Source organism: Asparagus officinalis, chromosome 1 (genome assembly GCF_001876935.1).
Source record: "Asparagus officinalis chromosome 1, Aspof.V1, whole genome shotgun sequence".
Taxonomy (NCBI): Eukaryota; Viridiplantae; Streptophyta; class Magnoliopsida; order Asparagales; family Asparagaceae; genus Asparagus; species Asparagus officinalis.
The window spans coordinates 91,859,898-91,878,941 of NC_033794.1; the positions used below are offsets into that span (position 1 = coordinate 91,859,898).

At 39.5% G+C, this 19,044-nt stretch overlaps 2 protein-coding genes across 2 annotated transcripts; one reads left to right on the forward strand and one right to left on the reverse strand.

The window, feature by feature from the left end:
• LOC109837323 (cyclin-A2-2-like) lies at nucleotides 5,376-15,022 on the forward strand. The gene is made up of 7 exons (XM_020405519.1): nucleotides 5,376-5,441; nucleotides 13,459-13,592; nucleotides 14,037-14,109; nucleotides 14,227-14,303; nucleotides 14,387-14,420; nucleotides 14,527-14,676; nucleotides 14,782-15,022. The coding sequence occupies exons 1-7, from the start codon at nucleotides 5,376-5,378 to the stop codon at nucleotides 14,887-14,889; spliced, it is 642 nt and encodes a 213-aa protein (XP_020261108.1). The 3' UTR covers nucleotides 14,890-15,022.
• Nucleotides 16,603-17,790, reverse strand: LOC109837333. The gene has a single exon (XM_020405531.1). The coding sequence runs from the start codon at nucleotides 17,788-17,790 to the stop codon at nucleotides 16,603-16,605; it is 1,188 nt and encodes a 395-aa protein (XP_020261120.1).

Below are 19,044 nucleotides of genomic sequence, written 5' to 3' on the forward strand. Positions count from 1 at the left end.
AAAATATTACTTGAGATATGTCTACCTTTGACGAATGCATATTAAGCCTCATTTATTAGATAACCCATTACAGTTTTAATCCTGTTAGAGAGGATCTTTGAAATTATTTTATAGAGGCAGTTGCAACAGCAATAGGCCTAAAATCAGATGGGGGTCTTAGGGCATTTCACTTTGGGGATCAAAGTGATAGAAGTAGAATTTATCACTCCCAGAATTTTACCAGATTAAAAGAACTCAGAGATGGCCTTATTTACACTACAACAGACAGGTCATTTAGCGACCAATTTTTTTACGAGGAAATTATTTTCCTCAACAAATATCACTTTCGACGAGGAAAATATTGTTTCCTCGGTAAATATCAGTAGGTCTTCTACGAGGAATATATTTTCCTCACAGTAGACCACATTCTACGATGAAAATTTTAGTTCCTCACTAAAGATGATCATGATTTGGTCTCCTAACTAGTTATTTTATTAGCGAGAAAATATGAGACTTTGGTGATGAACTTTTTCATCGCGAAATGCACATTTAACGAGGAAATAATCATTTCATCGCTGTTCTTTTGATGGAAAATAGAGGAAAACCCGCCAAATATAACAGCGACAATGTATGATTTCCTCGCTGAATATCCATAATCTGCGAGGAACCGTTTCCTCATCAAAAGAATCAATTAGCGAGGAAATAATAGTTTTCTCATTATTAGTTTGGCGGGAAAAAATAAAACCCGCCAATTTCAATGGTGACAAATTTAAAGCTTCCTCGCTAAAAGTTTTTATTTTTATGAGGAAGCGTTTCCTCGTTAAAAAGAACCTATTAGCGAGGAAATTATAGTTTCCTCACTATTAATTTGGCGAAAAAATTTGCAACACCCGTCAAATTCATTGACGATAAATTAAAGGTTTCCTCGCTAAAATTTTTGTTTTACGAGGAACTGTTTCCTCGTTAAAAAAACAATTAGCGAGGAAATAATAGTTTCCTCATTAATAGTTTGGCGAAAAAATGTGCAAACCCCGCCAATTTCAGTAGCAACAAATTTAAGGCTTCATCGCTAAAAGTTTTTGTTTTATGAGGAACCGTTTTGTCGTCAAAAAGAACCTATTAGCAAGGAAATTATAGTTTCCTCATTGTTAATTTGGCGGGAAAATGTGCAACACCCACCAAAATCATTGACGATAAATTGAAGGTTTCCTCACTAAGTTTTTCGTTTTACGAGGAACTCTTTCCTCGTTAAAAGAATTAATTAGTGAGAAAATAATAGTTTTCTCATTATTAGTTTGGCGGAAAAATATGCAAAACCCGCCAACTTCAATGGCTACAAATTTAAGGCTTCCTCACTAAAAGATTTTGTTTTGCGAGAAATCATTTCCTTGTTAAAAACCAATCAGCAAGGAAATAATAATATCCTCATTATTCGTTAGCGAAAATTTTGGTGTGAATTTGGGTAAAAAGTAGGCGGGTACTCAAAGAAAAGAGCGGGTTGTCTAGTAAAGCTCTAGTATGGATAGAAATAAGGATTTGGTTTGTCTGGTTGATGGTTTCTTTTTGTAGGCACAATTCACATGAAGATTACAACCAATTAATATTTATTCCGGTTCAAAGGGATCCCAATGATAAAGGATTGCTCACAAATCTGATAAGATTTAAACAATTTGTGATTTTTGAATATACATTTATTTCAGACTTCTGAAATTAGATTATGTTAATAGATAATATTGACTTCTGGAAATAGATTAAACCAAACGTGTAATGAAATATCTTATTCCTATTTTGCATAATGTTTAAGCTATATGGTGACCATGCTTCAATATCAATGGAGAATTGTTAGGAGATCCCAAACGCACTCGCCAAACGGTTACAACCGTTTGGGATGTTTAGCCCAAACAGTTTAAACAATTTGGCTGATTTACTTATTTTTCTTTTTTAAAATGCAACATATCTATTTCTCCGTTCTCTTGCTTACTAAACCCGAGTCCCCCCAAAAAAATTCCCCTTCCCCTCAAAAATTTTTCCCAAACTCTAAAATCCCCGCGCCCCTAAACCCCAATCTCTCAAATCCCTCCTCTTAATATACAAGAATCCGCCTCTCGTCTTCATCATCGTCGTCGTCTCCATCCCCTCAAATCCCTCTCCGACCCGACCGCCACCGCCAGCAACAATCCGAAGCCCTCGACGGCCTCGAGAGATGTGATGGATTTCATGAAGGTTTTGGATCAGACCGTTCGAGAGATGTGAGATTCGAGCTCTCTCTCTCTCGATCGCAATTCTTTTGTCTATAGAGATTTTTCTATAGAGATTTCATTTTTGTTTCTTTTTTTAATTTTTTTTTTTTTTTTGCAAAAAGAGGGAGGTGAAACTTGGATTTAAACTTGGCGTTTCTCATTCTAGTTGAAAATCATTGATGACTCCAGCAGAATCCGGCAAATGATTATCTATAAATTACTTGCATTTAAATACATTGGCAGTAGTGGAAGTAAATGTACTTGCATTTAAATACATTAGCATGGAAAAATGCCTTCCTTTCCTAGGCCCATATGCCCGTCAGCAACCCTTTACTGATTATCTATAAATTATATCACTAGTAGAAAATCGTGTATTCTAGACGGAATATTCTAGACGGAAAATTTTTCGTCTAGTTTGCTATTAAACTAGACGAAAAATTTCCGTCTAGAATATTCCGTTTAGGATAAAACATTCTAAATGGAAATTTCTGTCTATGATACTCGGCCATTTAAAAAAATTTAAAAAAAAGAACCGTCTAGGATATTATCCTAGACGGTTCTTTTTTTTTATTTTTTTTAAAAATGGCCGGTTATCCTAGACAGAAATTTTCGTCTAGGATACATCCTAGATAGAAATTTCCGTCTAAGATACTATGACCCATACAAAAAAAAAATAAAAACACCAAAATTTCCCCCCAAAATCAAAATTCCAACCCCCCCCCCAAATTTCCGCCCAAAATCGAAATGAGCCCCCCCGCCCCTAATTCTTTTTCTAACTCCTCCGTTCTCTCTCTCTCTCTCTCTCTCTCTCTCTCTCTCACACATAAATGGAGCTCCTTCGGACTCATCTCTCTAGGGCTCGAATCCCCGAACCCACGAACCGAATCTACGAGCACGAGTGTTGATCTCCTTCGACACCCCGGTACCTCTCCATCTCGTCCTCGATTTTGAAGTCGAAACCCTAATCCTAACCCTAGTTTACGTCTATTTGCAGAGATCAGATTCGGATAGGGGGGGGTCTGTTTGTCGATATGAGCTCCTTCCTCGCTTTTGGCAAGGATTACGTCGCTTCAAATTACGAGAAGACTGGTGATCCCGTGTATCTTCACATTCAGCAGACGAAGAAGCCGATTCCAGAGATCCGGCCTCTCAAGAAACCGACGCTGCTCGCCATTGGTATTCGTCGAATCTATTCTTTTTGTTCCTTGATTCAATTTTTTTATTGATAATTGTGTCCATAGCGATGAAACTGAACCCTAGTTTAGGGGAATTTATTGCCAGTTGTTTGTCGGTGACGTCTTGGTATCGGTATCATCATTTCTTGAATCTAGAAGGGGGAAATGAATACAATTTTCAAAGTGTAGTATAGATGAAATGAGAATGCTAAAGATGAGAGAGTATTAGCACTTATGCGTGAAGAATGTTGACTATTCATGCTTAAGAATTTTTTTAAGAACAACTAATCATGCTTAAGAATGTCGGACAACTTAAACAATATTTCAAAGTGTAATATAGAAGATATGATAATGCTAAAGATGGGATAAAATACCAATGTTTATGCCTGAAGTTTGGAGCTGATTAAGGTTGAAATGACAAGAACTCATTGGCATGTGTAATAAAGACCAACAATTGCTATATAGAACGATCAATGAAGTCTGGGCATAAGCCTAAATGAACATGGATTGAGGTCATTAAAAAAGGACTTGTAGTTGTTAATGTTGTAATGCTCAGGACAAGGTCTTTCAAGTGGTTTGCTCTTTCGGATTGAGGTCATTAAAAAAGGACTTGTAGTTGTTAATGTTGTAATGCTCAGGACAAGGTCTTTCAAGTGGTTTGCTCTTTCTGATCCTGCTTTCACTTGAGCATGCTTATTTCTACCACTGCTCTTTCTCGCGATATGCTTATTTCAATTGAGGGTAGTATGACACTCTCCTTGCATTTAGCATCCTTACCAAACTTAGTCGAAACTTGCGTTGTACCTCAAGTCAGTGTTTGGTTTTACAGGTGGCTGCACCACATCGATAATCATGTGGAAGGGAGCAAATGGATGTAAACATTCGTAGGTATGCTCGCATTTGTCTCCAGTAGGATAGATATGGATATTTGATATCCATATACCATTGGATATACAGAGAATTTGGAAAAGGAATTTGGGCAGAGATGACAGGTGCATCTCTGACCATGGAAAGGAGGTATAGACCCCGTAAACCGTTTTTATGCTTTTGTTTTCTTTTTCACAAATTACTTTTCAAAAGTTTTAGTGATTATATTTTTCCTTTCCTGTTTTTATCTATTGTAGGCTAGATTTCCATTTCTGGATGAGGATGTAATTAAATCTCTACTGGAACTTCCCTTGTGGGAGATTGCTGAACTCGACGAACCTGCTGGAAGAGGTGATAAAAAAATTTTGAGGGAGGAAGGTGTACCAAAATACGACCTATCTTAGATTTCAAACTGCCATGTGATGCTATGTATACTGAGCAAACGTTTGGCTTTGATATATACTTGAATATTCAAAGGGAAGCATAAACAAAATCTTTTGGATATTTGGTTAAATTTCTATATATCGTGTGACATGTTGCAAGATTGCTTGGCATTGAAGGAACATCTCTTCTACCCAAAAGAGCCATTCAGGTGCGAAGTTTACTCTCACCGTATATCAAAGAATACACATTGCATTTATTGTAAATTTTCATATTTCAAAATTAATCCCGAATTTTGTGAAGATTTAACGAACTTGCTATTTCTAACATACAGTTCGGTTCAAGAATTGCTAGAGAATCGAACCGAAAGACTTTTGGAAGCAATCGTGCAGCAAATCAAGCATCAGCTGGGAGTGTTGAAATTTGGGAGAAATAGACAATCTCACAACAAAGTTTTGATTGGTCTCCGATGGACATATAATCCAAGAAAACTGGTGTGAAAATATATGAATTGTTTGACATGTGGAACCATGTCTCAGATCCATATGTCGGTCGATCCACACAACTTATCTGTATGAATGAGTAACAACATGTTTGTAAAAGTCGCATTTTTCATTTGAATATTAATATTTGCTAATTTATCATTCAATTTTCGTTTATATTCAAATTCTACTTAGTTTTGCATTGCCTTCTTTTGTCTTTAGTTGAGTGTGTGCTCCTTATATTAATGTCAATGACTTGGTTCCTCTTTCAGGTTTCTGATGAATACAAGCTTGTTCCAGACACACTGCATCTCACTGTTAATATCATCGATCGTTTCCTCTCTCAAAATTATATTGAAAGGCAGAGATTGCAACTATTGGGCATTAGTTGCATGTTAATTGCATCGTAAGTTTTCTGTTTTATGTGTTAGTGTTAATGTTCCTTTATATATTTGAATAAGATTATGACCATTAACATGATCGTCTGCATTTAGTATGTCAATGTTTTTTTAGTTGTGTAGTATTTGATAATGTTATTCTATTTATTTAAATATCCATCATTTAAAGTATCTTCTGGGCAAACTATCTTCATACTATGTTTGATTATTAATGTCTAAATGAAACTTGTGTGGGGATTGTTTCATGGTACCATGATGTATCACAAAGACCTGAGGTTAATCATCACTGGATTTCGTTCAACCTCCTGTTCATATAGTAAAGTAGGGATTTTCATAGATTTATTTATATGCTGAAGTTATGTGGACTTGTTATGCTTAAATTGGCACTTGATTTCCTCTAGCATATGGCTTTAGCTAATAGAACTTTCGGATCTGTGTTGTGTGTTACACAGAACATACAAAGAAATTTGTGCTCGTATAGAAGAACAAGTTGACGCCTTAGATCATCAAAACATTTAAGGAAAGCATGATTGAGCATAAAGGAACATTTAAGGGGCAAACTATTCTCTTTTTATTACATTCCACTTTAGATTTATTAAACATAGACTATCAAAACATTTAAGGAAAGCATAACATATTAAATTATCATCTAAGTAAAATTAACATTCATGAAGAAAACAAATAACTAGATAGTAATTCTAGAAATCATAAGCATATCCTATGAAACTATTCAAGATAAACATAGATTATCAAATTTTTCTTCTACCAATTAGTTCTCTAGTTGATTATCCTAAACATGATCATTTTAAACGCAAGAGAAAAACTCATAAATTATAAAAGAAATCAAGCTAGTTTCATATTCTAGAATTCCTATAAGAATTAGTTCCGCATCAAAGAAAATAAAAACAAGAAATAAAATCTATACTAGAGAGAATAAAAATAAAAGAATGAAAATAAAAAGAAATTACAAGGAGGGAAATAAGAACAAAAAAGTAAAGATCTAAACTATGAACATAAAAATAAATCTAACTAAGTTGCAATGAAAAGAACATAAAAGAAAATCTAGATTATGCGAGAAAATAAATCTTTACTACAAAATAAAAGTGTAAGACAACAACGTAAAAATAAAGACATGAATGTAAATCTACTCTACAAGACATTAATGTAATCTAAACTACTAAAACAAAAAGAAAAGAAATTACTAGAATATGAACAAGAAAATAAAAGATAAAAGGGAAAATTTATATTCCAAGAGGGTTCTAGCCTCTTGATGAAGGCAAATCTTCATCTTCATCTTCATCTTTATCTTCATCATCATCAAATAGAGAGAAGAAAAGAAAAATATGGAAAGGTGAATTTTTTTATTAATTGCAACAAAGTTATAATTTTTAGAAGGTCTTCTCAATTAAGAGTAACCCTCCTCTCCATATGGAGTTTTTATAAAATTTTTCACACACAAAGCCCTCAATCTCTACCCCTATTTATAGCCTACGGTAATGAATAAGAACCCTTAGATATTTCTTAGAGATCAAGGATTAAATCACAGCCAAAAAATAGTTTTTGTTGCAAACCAATCGGTTAGCCAATCGGTTGGCCAATCGGTTAGCCAACTGATTGGTTTACAACAGATTGGTTTTTTTTTGTAATTTCTTGACCCCATTTCTTCATGGATCCTTGAGCTTTTTTGGGCCTTCTTTTGTCTTCATATTTGGGCTTCAATATATAGTAGAAAATTAGGGAGTTTGATTTTTTAGGCTTTTATGCATTAATCCTTCATTAACTTGAAAATTAAGATAAAATACGTTTATTAGTGATAATTTTATTTAAATGAAATAGATAATGAGGGTATAAAATATAATTAAAAATATGATTATCAAATACTCCTATACCTAAACTTTTGCTAGTCCTCTAGCAAAGAGACGAATTAAAAGGGAAAGAAAGAAAAATCCTAACATATTTTCGCATGAATCGCAGTTGTAGTGCTTACAACAAGTCTTTAAACCCCTAGGTTACCCTAGAGGACGAGTTATAGTCTCATGAGGGTTTGCAGTGAATGTACCCACAAATTTGATTAATTTTCCAATTTAAAGAAGCTAGTGAATAATTAATTTACTTAATACCTTTAAATAATCTATCGAAGCTAGTTTTTATTCAAGAAAATATTTTTATGTATAATTCCAAAGTAAATTTCTTAGAAACTCTTTTCATAATAGTTATACTAAACCAAAGTCTAACTTAGAAATTTACTGAAAAGTTTAAAAAGAGCATGCTAACTTTCTGTTTCAAATAATATTTTAAGTTTCTTGATCAAAATATTTTTCAAGAGGATATATATATATATATATATATCTATATATACGGCTGTCAGATGCTTGCGTGGATCTGACCAACCACCGAGCGTTGGCGGCTCTCGTCCCTTCACCTGGACAACTGAGGTGAGCCGCATTTATGAGGGTGCAGGCTGTTTCGGCGCCTGTCCGCTCATTCGTACTGTGGACGGCCATCTGACGGGCCTGGAGTATTGTGCCCTCTCCCTTGATTTGTGGGATTTGACCACTGATGTAACTGTTCCCATACTCCAAGTGGGCAGTTGACAGTGAGCTGGCGAGTCTGCAGCTTGGGTCTGCAGGCGAGCTTGCAGGCGAACTGGGTCTGCAGGTGAGTTTGGGACTGCAGGCGGACTTGGGTCTGCAGGCGAGCTAGCAGGCGAACTGGGTTTGCAGGCGAGCTCAGGTGCGCAGGCAGACTTGGGTCTGCAGGCGGATTTGGGACTGCAGGCGAATTTGAGTTGCAGGCGAGCTCCTGAGCATGGATTGAAGAATAGGCCGTAACTTTCAAACCGTAAGTCGGAATTGGACGAATTATATATGAAAATCGCCTATCTCGACGAGATGGAGCCATCCGAACCGAGCCGAAGGCTTCGGTTCGCTTCCTCCGTTTTGCCAAATTCCTTACGGTTTGGGAGATATCTGCGTTTTCCCCTTTTTCTGCTATTTCGGGCGAGGTTTTAGCAGTTTTGTTCTGAACTTCTCTGATAAGGATTTAAAGGCAATTTTTATTGCCTACAAAACCCCCTCCAAAGTTTTCAGACCTGAATCAGGCCGCATGGGGTCTGGAACACTTTGGATATGAAGTCCCGTAAAGTGATCCCTGCTCTTCACTCGCAGCTGATGATCGCCTTCTAGGATTTTGAGCAAACCCTCAGCTATCAACGGACTTGATTTGTCTTTACCAACTGCCGTTTGAGTTGGACTAGCCATGCTCTTGCCCTTAGCATGGTAAGTTGTTGAGGAGTTTCTTTTAGGCTCAATGCTAAAATTTCTCCTCTATCCTTAGCCTTTCGAGGCATTTGGATTAAGAGTGTAGGGAGCAGTTTAGACTCATGCACCAGTTGGAGTATAAGGGGGCAGTTTAGACTCATGCACCAGTCGGAGTATAAGGGGGCAGTTTAAACTCATGCACCAGTTGGAGTGTAAGGGGGAAACTTGTCTTCTCTTAGGGCAAAGATGAAGACGAACCCTGATTTGTCTTCTCTTGGGGCAAAGACGAACCCTGAAATAGCAGCACATCGCATAGTAGGCCACTATCAAACAACAACGCCTTTTATGGGAAAGACGGTGCTGGGAGAATCAAATCGTTCAGGGACGTATGAGTATGACGACTGATCGGACAACGTCATTTGCGGGAATGACGGTGTCGGCTATCAGAGGTAATCGTTAACGTGATAGGAATTGCCGCGATCGGAGCGACTTTGAGGACCTACCATCCTTTTGAAGAGGATTGGTAAGTTGATTTTGTCAGAGGTGTAGTGTTAACATGACAGTGGGAGTTTATTGCGATTTGAGCAACTCTATGGACCTACCATCCTATTGAAGAGGACTGGTAAGTTGATTTGTCAGAGGTAACTGTTAACGTGACAGTGGGGGTCCCGCCATCCTATTGAAGAGGATTGGCGGGGGATTGTGGCTTTGGTCCTAACTATCTGAAGGTTTGACCAAGTGGGAGTTTGATGCAGCCCACCTGAACTGCTAGTCTCGCCTGTTTTGAGCGGTTCGCCATAAATGAAAACCAGGCTCAAGAAGTGGGGCTCACCTAACTGTTAGGCTCGCCTGATTTGAGCGGTTCGCCCGTACTGGGAACCTGGCTCAAGAAGTGGAAGTGTGGGGAATAGTTTAACCTCTTATACCAGTTGGAGGATCAGAAGAAGCAGTTTATACTCGTGTACTTGTCGGAGTGTTAAGGGAGCAGTTTAAACTCATGCACCAGTTGGAGTGTCAGAAGAAGCAGTTTATACTCGTGTACTTGTCGGAGTGTTAAGGGAGCAGTTTAAACTCATGCACCAGTTGGAGTGTCAGAAGAAGCAGTTTATACTCGTGTACTTGTCGGAGTGTTAAGGGAGCAGTTTAAACTCATGCACCAGTTGGAGTGTCGAAGAACTATCAGAGGTGATTGTTAACGTGATAGCTTTGTAGGCCCGTCGTCCTATTGAAGAGGATCGACGGGAGATTGTCAGAGGTGTAGTGTTAACTTGACAAGATTGTCGCGATTAGAGCGACTATGTGGGCCCGCCGTCCTGTTGAAGAGGATCAACGGGGGAAATTTGGAGGATATGAGGGATCGGTCTCCACTACCAAGGCATCTTGGTCATCATCCCCTCGAAATTCATGCGGGTCTTCGTCACCCATATGCTTGAGCATGCTCTCGACTTGTTCTCCTTGGCGGAGTAAGTCTTTCCATGAGCGAGCTTCAACAGCGCCCATATTGGACAGAACGCTGATGGAGAGATTGTTCCGGCACATCTCGATGAGCGTGGCCTCGGAAACTCGATCGCGGGAATGCAACGATCGGTTTCTGAATCTCTTGACAAAGCTGCTTACAGACTCTGTCTTCCTCTGCTTCACAGTTAGCAGGGTGGCCATAGATACTTCTGTGTCATCATCGAAGAATCTGGCCACGAAGAGCCTTTCCATGTCCTTCCAGCAGGTGATGGACCCAGGCTCCAATCTGCGAAACCATTCAAAAGCGACCCCCTTGAGGGTACCAATGAACAGTCGAGTCATAATGGGATCGTTTCCCACTATGTGTCCAGTTTGCGCCTGGAAGTAGTAGATGTGCTGGGTAGGAGAACCCTTTCCATTGAACTGCAGGAGGTCCAGCGGCTCGAACTTTGCCGGGTAGGAGACCGCATCCCATTCAATTGGATACGGTCTGACAACCCCCAGCTTGTTCGCATGCTTCTGGAGCTTCAAGGCGTCGAGTTGACTTTGGAGATCGTCAAACCTCTTGTCTCTTGGGTTATGGCCCGAAGATGACGCTCCTCTAGATGACTCGGATGAGGAGTGAGAAGGAGTAGGCACCCGCTCTTTGTGCTTCAAGGATTTATGCGAAGCCCGCGAAGTCCTCTCTCTCTTCCTCTTCTTCTCGCTCAGGAGCTGCTCCAACATCTCCTTCAGGGAGTCGATGGTTGCTTGTTGCTCGTCGAGCCTCCTAGACATCTCCTCAGGGATGTCAGTCATGTGCACATTTGTGTGCTTGCCCTGAACTGAGCTTGAAGTCTCCGACATTGCCACTGCTGAGCAATCGTCGTCGTCGTCGTCGTCAGAGACGGACGTCAGACCCGTGCAGGCAAACGAGGTGGCCACCCCCATTTGGGCGTGAGCGTGTTGGCGAGGTTCATGCTGGCGAGGTTCGCCCGTCAGGCGAGATTGGCACAGTGTGCCTGCGCCTGTCTGGCGAGCTGTTGCTTCGCCTTTCTGGCGATCTTGGGCCGTCAGGCGAGCTTGGTGAAGTTCGCTTGTTTGACGAAGCCCTCTTAAACTGCAGAGTTCGCCAGGTGCCCTTGGTTCGCCAAAATTGAGCACCTTGCTCACAGAGTGGGGCTCGCCTAAACTGCTAAGCTCGCCCGATTTGAGCGGTTCGCCAAAAATAGAAACCTGGCTCAAGTGGTTGGGCTCGCCTAAACTGCTAGGCTTGCCCGATTTGAGCGGTTTGCCAAAATCGGGAACCTGGCTCAAAGAGATGGGCTCGCCTAAACTGCTAGGCTCGCCTGATTTGAGCGGTTCGCCAAAAATGGGAACCTGGCACAAAAGGTTGATTCCCCCCAAGCTTGAATAATAATTCAGGCTGTCGTGGGGGATGAGGGATTGCGCCTCGAGACGAGCGAGAGCTTTTCGTCGCCGCTGTTTGGATCTTTTTGAACGAGGAGCGTTCATGTCGACGACGGAGGCGTATTCTGCGTCGACACAAATGGTTGATTCCTCTTGCACAGGGGTCTGCGAGGATCGTTCATCGACCCATTCAGCAGCCCCTAGACCTGCATTCTCGAATCTCGGCTCGGCCTCAACTGGTTCGGGGGGAAAAGAACCCCCTGCCTCGGCTTGGGTAGATCCCTCAGGCTTGGTTGCCTCAGCCTCTTGGGGCTGGGCCACCCGCACGACTCTGCAACCATCGCGAGATGTATTGCTGCGAGAAGAGGACGATTGTAAGTACCCTTCGAATTTGATCACAAGGGACTCAACAGTAGTCCCTGCAGCAACTTCGTCAGACTGCGCCACCACCAATTCATCTGAATGAACGGATTCTCCCACTGTGGTCGCCATCTTCTGTAGGGTGAAAATTTGATTCTTCCGAAGAAAGGAGTTTCGTTTGTATTTATAAGAAAGCTTATTACAAACTAACAAATCAAATGTTTACAACAGAAGCAGAGGGAAGGCCCTCTTTGTTTTGTGTGGGGACTTTAGGTGGCGATAGGATGCCTCGCTCGGTGCTCGTGCCGAGTCTGCTTCCCTTGGACGATCCGATCGAAGTTGATGCCGGAGCCGGAGCTTCGGTTCTCAAATGAGGGAGCCTTTGGCAAAGGTCCAGGTTCAACCTTTGGGAGATTAGCCAGCAGAATATGCAACGGCCAATCCCCCTTCTTCATGCTGCTGAAGATGGGTTTTAACAGGCAAGGGATGGCATGGGCTATCCCTTGATTCATGGGATTTGACCACTAATAGAGGTGAGGGAGATAGCTTGACTGCTCCTTGAATTATGGGATGTGACCACACGTTGTTCGGAGACGTCCTGCTGTTCATTCGTACCGTCAATGGTCATTCGAAGAGCTGTGCTCTGCATCACGCTACATAGGAGTGGGAAAGCCCCTCCTCGTATGCGTGACAACGGCTGTCAGATGCTTGCGTGGATCTGACCAACCACCGAGCGTTGGCGGCTCTCGTCCCTTCACCTGGACAACTGAGGTGAGCCGCATTTATGAGGGTGCAGGCTGTTTCGGCGCCTGTCCGCTCATTCGTACTGTGGACGGCCATCTGACGGGCCTGGAGTATTGTGCCCTCTCCCTTGATTTGTGGGATTTGACCACTGATGTAACTGTTCCCATACTCCAAGTGGGCAGTTGACAGTGAGCTGGCGAGTCTGCAGCTTGGGTCTGCAGGCGAGCTTGCAGGCGAACTGGGTCTGCAGGTGAGTTTGGGACTGCAGGCGGACTTGGGTCTGCAGGCGAGCTAGCAGGCGAACTGGGTTTGCAGGCGAGCTCAGGTGCGCAGGCAGACTTGGGTCTGCAGGCGGATTTGGGACTGCAGGCGAATTTGAGTTGCAGGCGAGCTCCTGAGCATGGATTGAAGAATAGGCCGTAACTTTCAAACCGTAAGTCGGAATTGGACGAATTATATATGAAAATCGCCTATCTCGACGAGATGGAGCCATCCGAACCAAGCCGAAGGCTTTGGTTCGCTTCCTCCGTTTTGCCAAATTCCTTACGGTTTGGGAGATATCTGCGTTTTCCCCTTTTTCGCTATTTCGGGTGAGGTTTTAGCAGTTTTGTTCTGAACTTCTCTGATAAGGATTTAAAGGCGATTTTTATTGCCTACACCTTCTTTTGTCTTTAGTTGAGTGTGTGCTCCTTATATTAATGTCAATGACTTGGTTCCTCTTTCAGGTTTCTGATGAATACAAGCTTGTTCCAGACACACTGCATCTCACTGTTAATATCATCGATCGTTTCCTCTCTCAAAATTATATTGAAAGGCAGAGATTGCAACTCTTGGGCATTAGTTGCATGTTAATTGCATCGTAAGTTTTCTGTTTTATGTGTTAGTGTTAATGTTCCTTTATATATTTGAATAAGATTATGACCGTTAACATGATCGCCTGCATTTAGTATGTCAATGTTTTTTTAGTTGTGTAGTATTTGATAATGTTATTCTATTTATTTAAATATCCATCATTTAAAGTATCTTCTGGGCAAACTATCTTCATAATATGTTTGATTATTAATGTCTAAATGAAACTTGTGTGGGGATTGTTTCATGGTACCATGATGTATCACAAAGACCTGAGGTTAATCATCACTGGATTTCGTTCAACCTCCTGTTCATATAGTAAAGTAGGGATTTTCATAGATTTATTTATATGCTGAAGTTATGTGGACTTGTTATGCTTAAATTGGCACTTGATTTCCTCTAGCATATGGCTTTAGCTAATAGATCTTTCGGATCTGTGTTGTGTGTTACACAGAACATACGAAGAAATTTGTGCTCGTATAGAAGAATTTTGCTTTATTACAGACAACACATACACCAAAGAAGAGGTATGCTCATTTTCTCGTCACATTTTTCAATGTGCCTTTTTGTATATCTGATCGCAGAGTTATGTAGGGAGTTTGTTCACGGATGGATCTGACATAGGCATCCTTACTGAATAACAGGTGCTAAAAATAGAAATTCAAGTACTGAACCTTTTGAGCTTTCACATCTCTGTGCCCACTGTAAAAACATTTCTAAGGTAAGTCCTTCTCACCTTGGTTTACCCCTATATCAGATTTGTTTAAATTTCATCTTTGACATGTTCTTATAATTTTTCTGCAGGAGATATATTCGAGCAGCACATACATCATACAAGGTAGGTACTTCTACAATTAAAGTTATGCAGCATGGTTCTGTTTAGACTAACCATACTTTAAATAGTACCAGCTTTGGTTTAAGTGAATTATTTTTTGTTAATGCAGGTTTCCCCCCAAGCCCTGAGTCATCTGGCCAATTACTTAGCAAATCTAACATTGGTTGAGTATAGCTTCATAAAGTTTATTCCTTCAGTCATAGCTGCATCTGCTATGTTTCTTGCGAGATGTACATTGGAGCAGTCTGACCATCCATGGGTGAGTGCCTACTGATATCCTTTCTATCAATGAACTCTCAAAAGTTCGCTTGATGGCTTATTCTCAACTTGGCTAAGGCATTTATTACTTTCTTTCGAAAAGCAGAATAGTACTCTGGAACATTATACCTCTTATAAGGCTTCAGAACTCAAAGCTACAGTTCTCTCAATGCAAGAGTTACAGTTCTCAACTAAGTGTACACCAGCTTGGTAATTTTATAGAATAACTATCCTAGACGAAAATCAAGCTATCCTAGACGGAAAATTCCGTCTAGGATGCTTGATTTTTTACTAGTGAACGTGTCAATGATGCATGCTTCTATAATATTTTAAGAATATAGGTGAAACTGATATTACTGTTCTAAAGAAGATTATATTGATTAGGTTGTAATTGCGAAGTTGCATATGATTGAACTGGATATATTTTTTTACTTATAGGATCAAATGATAGAGATGCGAGCAGATACCACTCAACCTGATGGAACTCGAGCAATGACAGATGAGGAAATTTGTGCAAAAGTTCTCAAAATCAAATCAGGCTACATTAAGGGTTGTGGGTTTGGCCCTAGACTACCACCATTAAGGTTCTCTCGTTCTTCGATGGGTGAAATGTCTGAAAAGAATAAAGAGTTGCAAGAACAGCTTCAAGAGACCCAACAACTTGTAGGAACTCAACAACAAAAGATCGATGCGCAAAATGAGGTAATCCAAAGATTGGAGGAGCAAGCCAAAAAGTTTGAGGAGTTTATGGCTAATTTTTCCAGGCAACATCCATCAGCTTAGTATTCTTAGTGAACTTAAACTTGGAGAAATGTTTCTTTGATCGTGTTGCATTTGTTATTGCTTTAGACTAGCATTGTTACTTATGATAGAAACTTGATTGCTTTATTTATTTTAATTGTTTTGATGTACTGTGGTGACAATTGATGACAATTATTTATATTTTGAGCGTTTTTCTCGTAATAGCATTATTATTGATGAAATAAAGTTTCCTCATTATATGTATATACTGCTTACGTTGTCAAAATAATATTTCCTCGTTATGGAGTATACTGCTTACGTCGACAAAAAAAATATTTCCTCGCTATAGGGATACAACATATAATGAAAAAAGTATTTTTCTTCGCTATAGACCATATAACCTATATCGACAAATGTAAATTTCCTCATAATTGGATTTTTTTTGGCGAGGAATATTGGGTACAACCTACAACGATAAATTTAAATTTCCTCGTCTTTGAGTCCCTTTACTGAGGAACTGTTTCCACAAAAAAAAGATACATATAATGAAGAAAAATAATTTCCTCGTTAAAGATTTACCTTTGGTGAGGAACAGTTTCCTCGCTGAAAGATACTTACAACGACGAAAATAGTTTTTTTATTACTTTTATTATATATAAATTAAATATTACTCACGTATCATTGGCGAGGAAACTGTAGTTTAGCGATGAAAGAAGTATGAGATTAGGTGAGGAAAAATATCGAGGCTAAAGAGTAACAACGAGAAAAGAATATATTCATCGCAAAAAGGATTTCGCGAGAAATTATAATATTCCTCGTAGAAACTTTTCTTGACCACCCTACCGCGAGGAAATGATGACCAAAGTTTTTTCCTCGCCAACACACTACAACGAGGAAATCTCGACTTTTAACGACCAACTTGTTCCTCGCGGATTAGCTTTTTTGTTGTAGTGTTACCTCATCACCTATGACACTCCAAGATGATTTATAGAAGGATATACCAAATCCATCTGGCCCCAGAGCTTTGTTACCATCCATAGAAAAAACTGCATTTTTAATTTCCTCACTGGTAACGACAGAGGAAAGGGTATTAGCTTGAGTTTTACTTAGACAGGGACCATTTTTGATGATATATTTATCAGTTTTGGCAGTTGGTGTACTTGATCCCATAAGATTCTTGTAAAAATCAAGAAGCTCTTGAATGTTTATCAGTTTTGGCAGTTGGTGTACTTGATCCCATAAGATTCTTGTAAAAATCAAGAAGCTCTTGAATGATCATATCTCCATCAGTGATTCTATCCCCCTCCCTGTTGTATAACACCAAAACCCTATTGAGATTCCTTTTAGCTTTGATAGCAGAATGAAAGTAAGTTGTATTTCTGTCACCTTGTAAGCACCACTGAATTCTGGATTTTTGCTGATAGAAAGACAGCTCACAATCCAATAGCTTATTGAGTGTAGTAACACAGAATTTTTCCTGAGCAATTAAGTCAGGATTTAGAGGATCAGAATGTAAAATTCTTTGAGCATTCTCCAAATTGACTCTTGCTCTGTTAACCTGTTCACTGATGTTGTAATAACTTTTTTTGTTGAGATCCTTGAGAGCAGTCTTCAATTTTTTCAATTTGCTAACAATAGAATACATTGAACAGCCTGATATTTGAGTTTGCCAAATAGAAGTGACTAAGGGTAAGTAGCTGTCATGTTTGATCCACATCTTGAAGAATTTAAATGGTTTTTTTCCTTGCACACAATCATCATATATGGACACCAAAGCTTGGGAGTGATCTGAGCAATTAGGTAGCAAGTATTCAACATGACTAGAGTTGTGAAAATTTAGCCAGACATCATTTACCAGAGTTCTATCCAGTCTACTCCATACTCTGGAACTTGCCTCTTGTTTGTTATTCCAAGTGAAAAAGCAGCCTTCAGTTTTCAAGTGAGAGAGCTGACAGCTGCCAATGAAGTTACTGAAGTCAATTGTTTCAGCGTCTGTAACCACTGCTCCACCAAGTTTATCCTCACTTCCAGTTATAGCATTAAAATCACCAGATATGATCCATGGTTTATTACCAATAGATTGATGAATCTGTTCTAGCTCTGACCAGAGAGATTTTCTGTTATCAATCTGATTATATCCATATATGGAAGAAATGCAACAATCAATTCTTTCATCTAAGGATTTAACTGAGCATGTGATGTGTTGAGGAGAATAACTGTCAACCTGAATATCCAATATATTTGGATCCCATAAGATCAGAATTCTTGCTTTACAAGAGTTAAGATCATTAGAAAACCAGTTCCAATTGCTAGCAATTTTTTTTGTTATTACTGGAAGCTTGCAAGCCTTTACTTTTGTCTCAATGAGAGCCATGAAAGAAAGATGATACTGTTGAATATGTATCTTAACTACATGTTGCTTAGAGGACTTATTAAGTCCTCTAATATTCCAAAAGGAGAAGTTCATGAAAATGTACCTCCCCCCCAATCCACAGTAGAGGGGTCATCTCCCATAAGTTGAGCAAAAGAATTCTCTAATGCTGGAAACATTTTAAGGCCAGATATTTGACTTGGTCCTGTCCTGATATTTCTCATAGCATGCACAGGTTTTACTCTTTGTGAGCAACTGCCATTATTTCCAGAAAAACTCCCAAGGCCTTTATCCTGTATAGCTTGCACATAATTTGTGTTCTTTTCTCCCACCAAGTCTGTCCCAGTGTTTACAACATCAGAGTTTTGAGCCTGAACATGCACAACATGCACAGCTTTGGCTTGGCTCATAGACACATCCTCTGTTTTATCCATTTGTGAGGCTTGTAAACTGATACCATCCCCCTTCTGTGCTTGAACATGATCTCCTGAAATATCAGTTTGCCCATCCTTATTCCCAGATATAACTTTTGGAACCCATCTCTGAGTTATAGGGTACTTTTTACAGAATTTTGTATCATGCCCCACAATCTTGCAACTATCACACCACTTTGGCTTTAATTCATAGATCACTCTTTGATTATAACTCCTACCATTTGGTCCATGTATTAGAATAATATCAGGAAGAGGAGAGGGCATATGAACCTCTACCAAGACCCTAGCATAAGCTAGTCTTTGTTTGCTGGCAGTTAATTTGTCCGTAGCAATAGGCTTGCCAACATGACTAGCAATCTTACTAATAGCATTTGAACTCCACAAATTAAGCCTCAGCCCAGGTAGCTGAATCCACAAAGGGTATACATGCTCATTTATCCTTTCAAGATCATCTTCATTATTCCAAATTTTCAGTAAAAGAGGTCTAGAGCCAAAGAACCATGGGCCATTCATAAGAATATCCTCCATTTCCATTTTATTCTTGAATTTAAACAGAAACAGTCCAGGTTTAAGTAAACACAGAAGGATTTCGAGAACTCAAGAAAACACACGGATAATAGAAAAATTAATATATAATAAAAAACTTAAAGATTTTATATGATCCAAAAATATGTTACAATATAAACTATAATATTTAATTTTCACCATAACTTCTAAATTCTAGTGAGTGTCACATGGACATTAAGAGGTTGGTTTTGAGCTTCAATTTTGTATCCTCGATCGTCTACACTAGATGTCTATTTGAATTTTTGAACTGAACGAT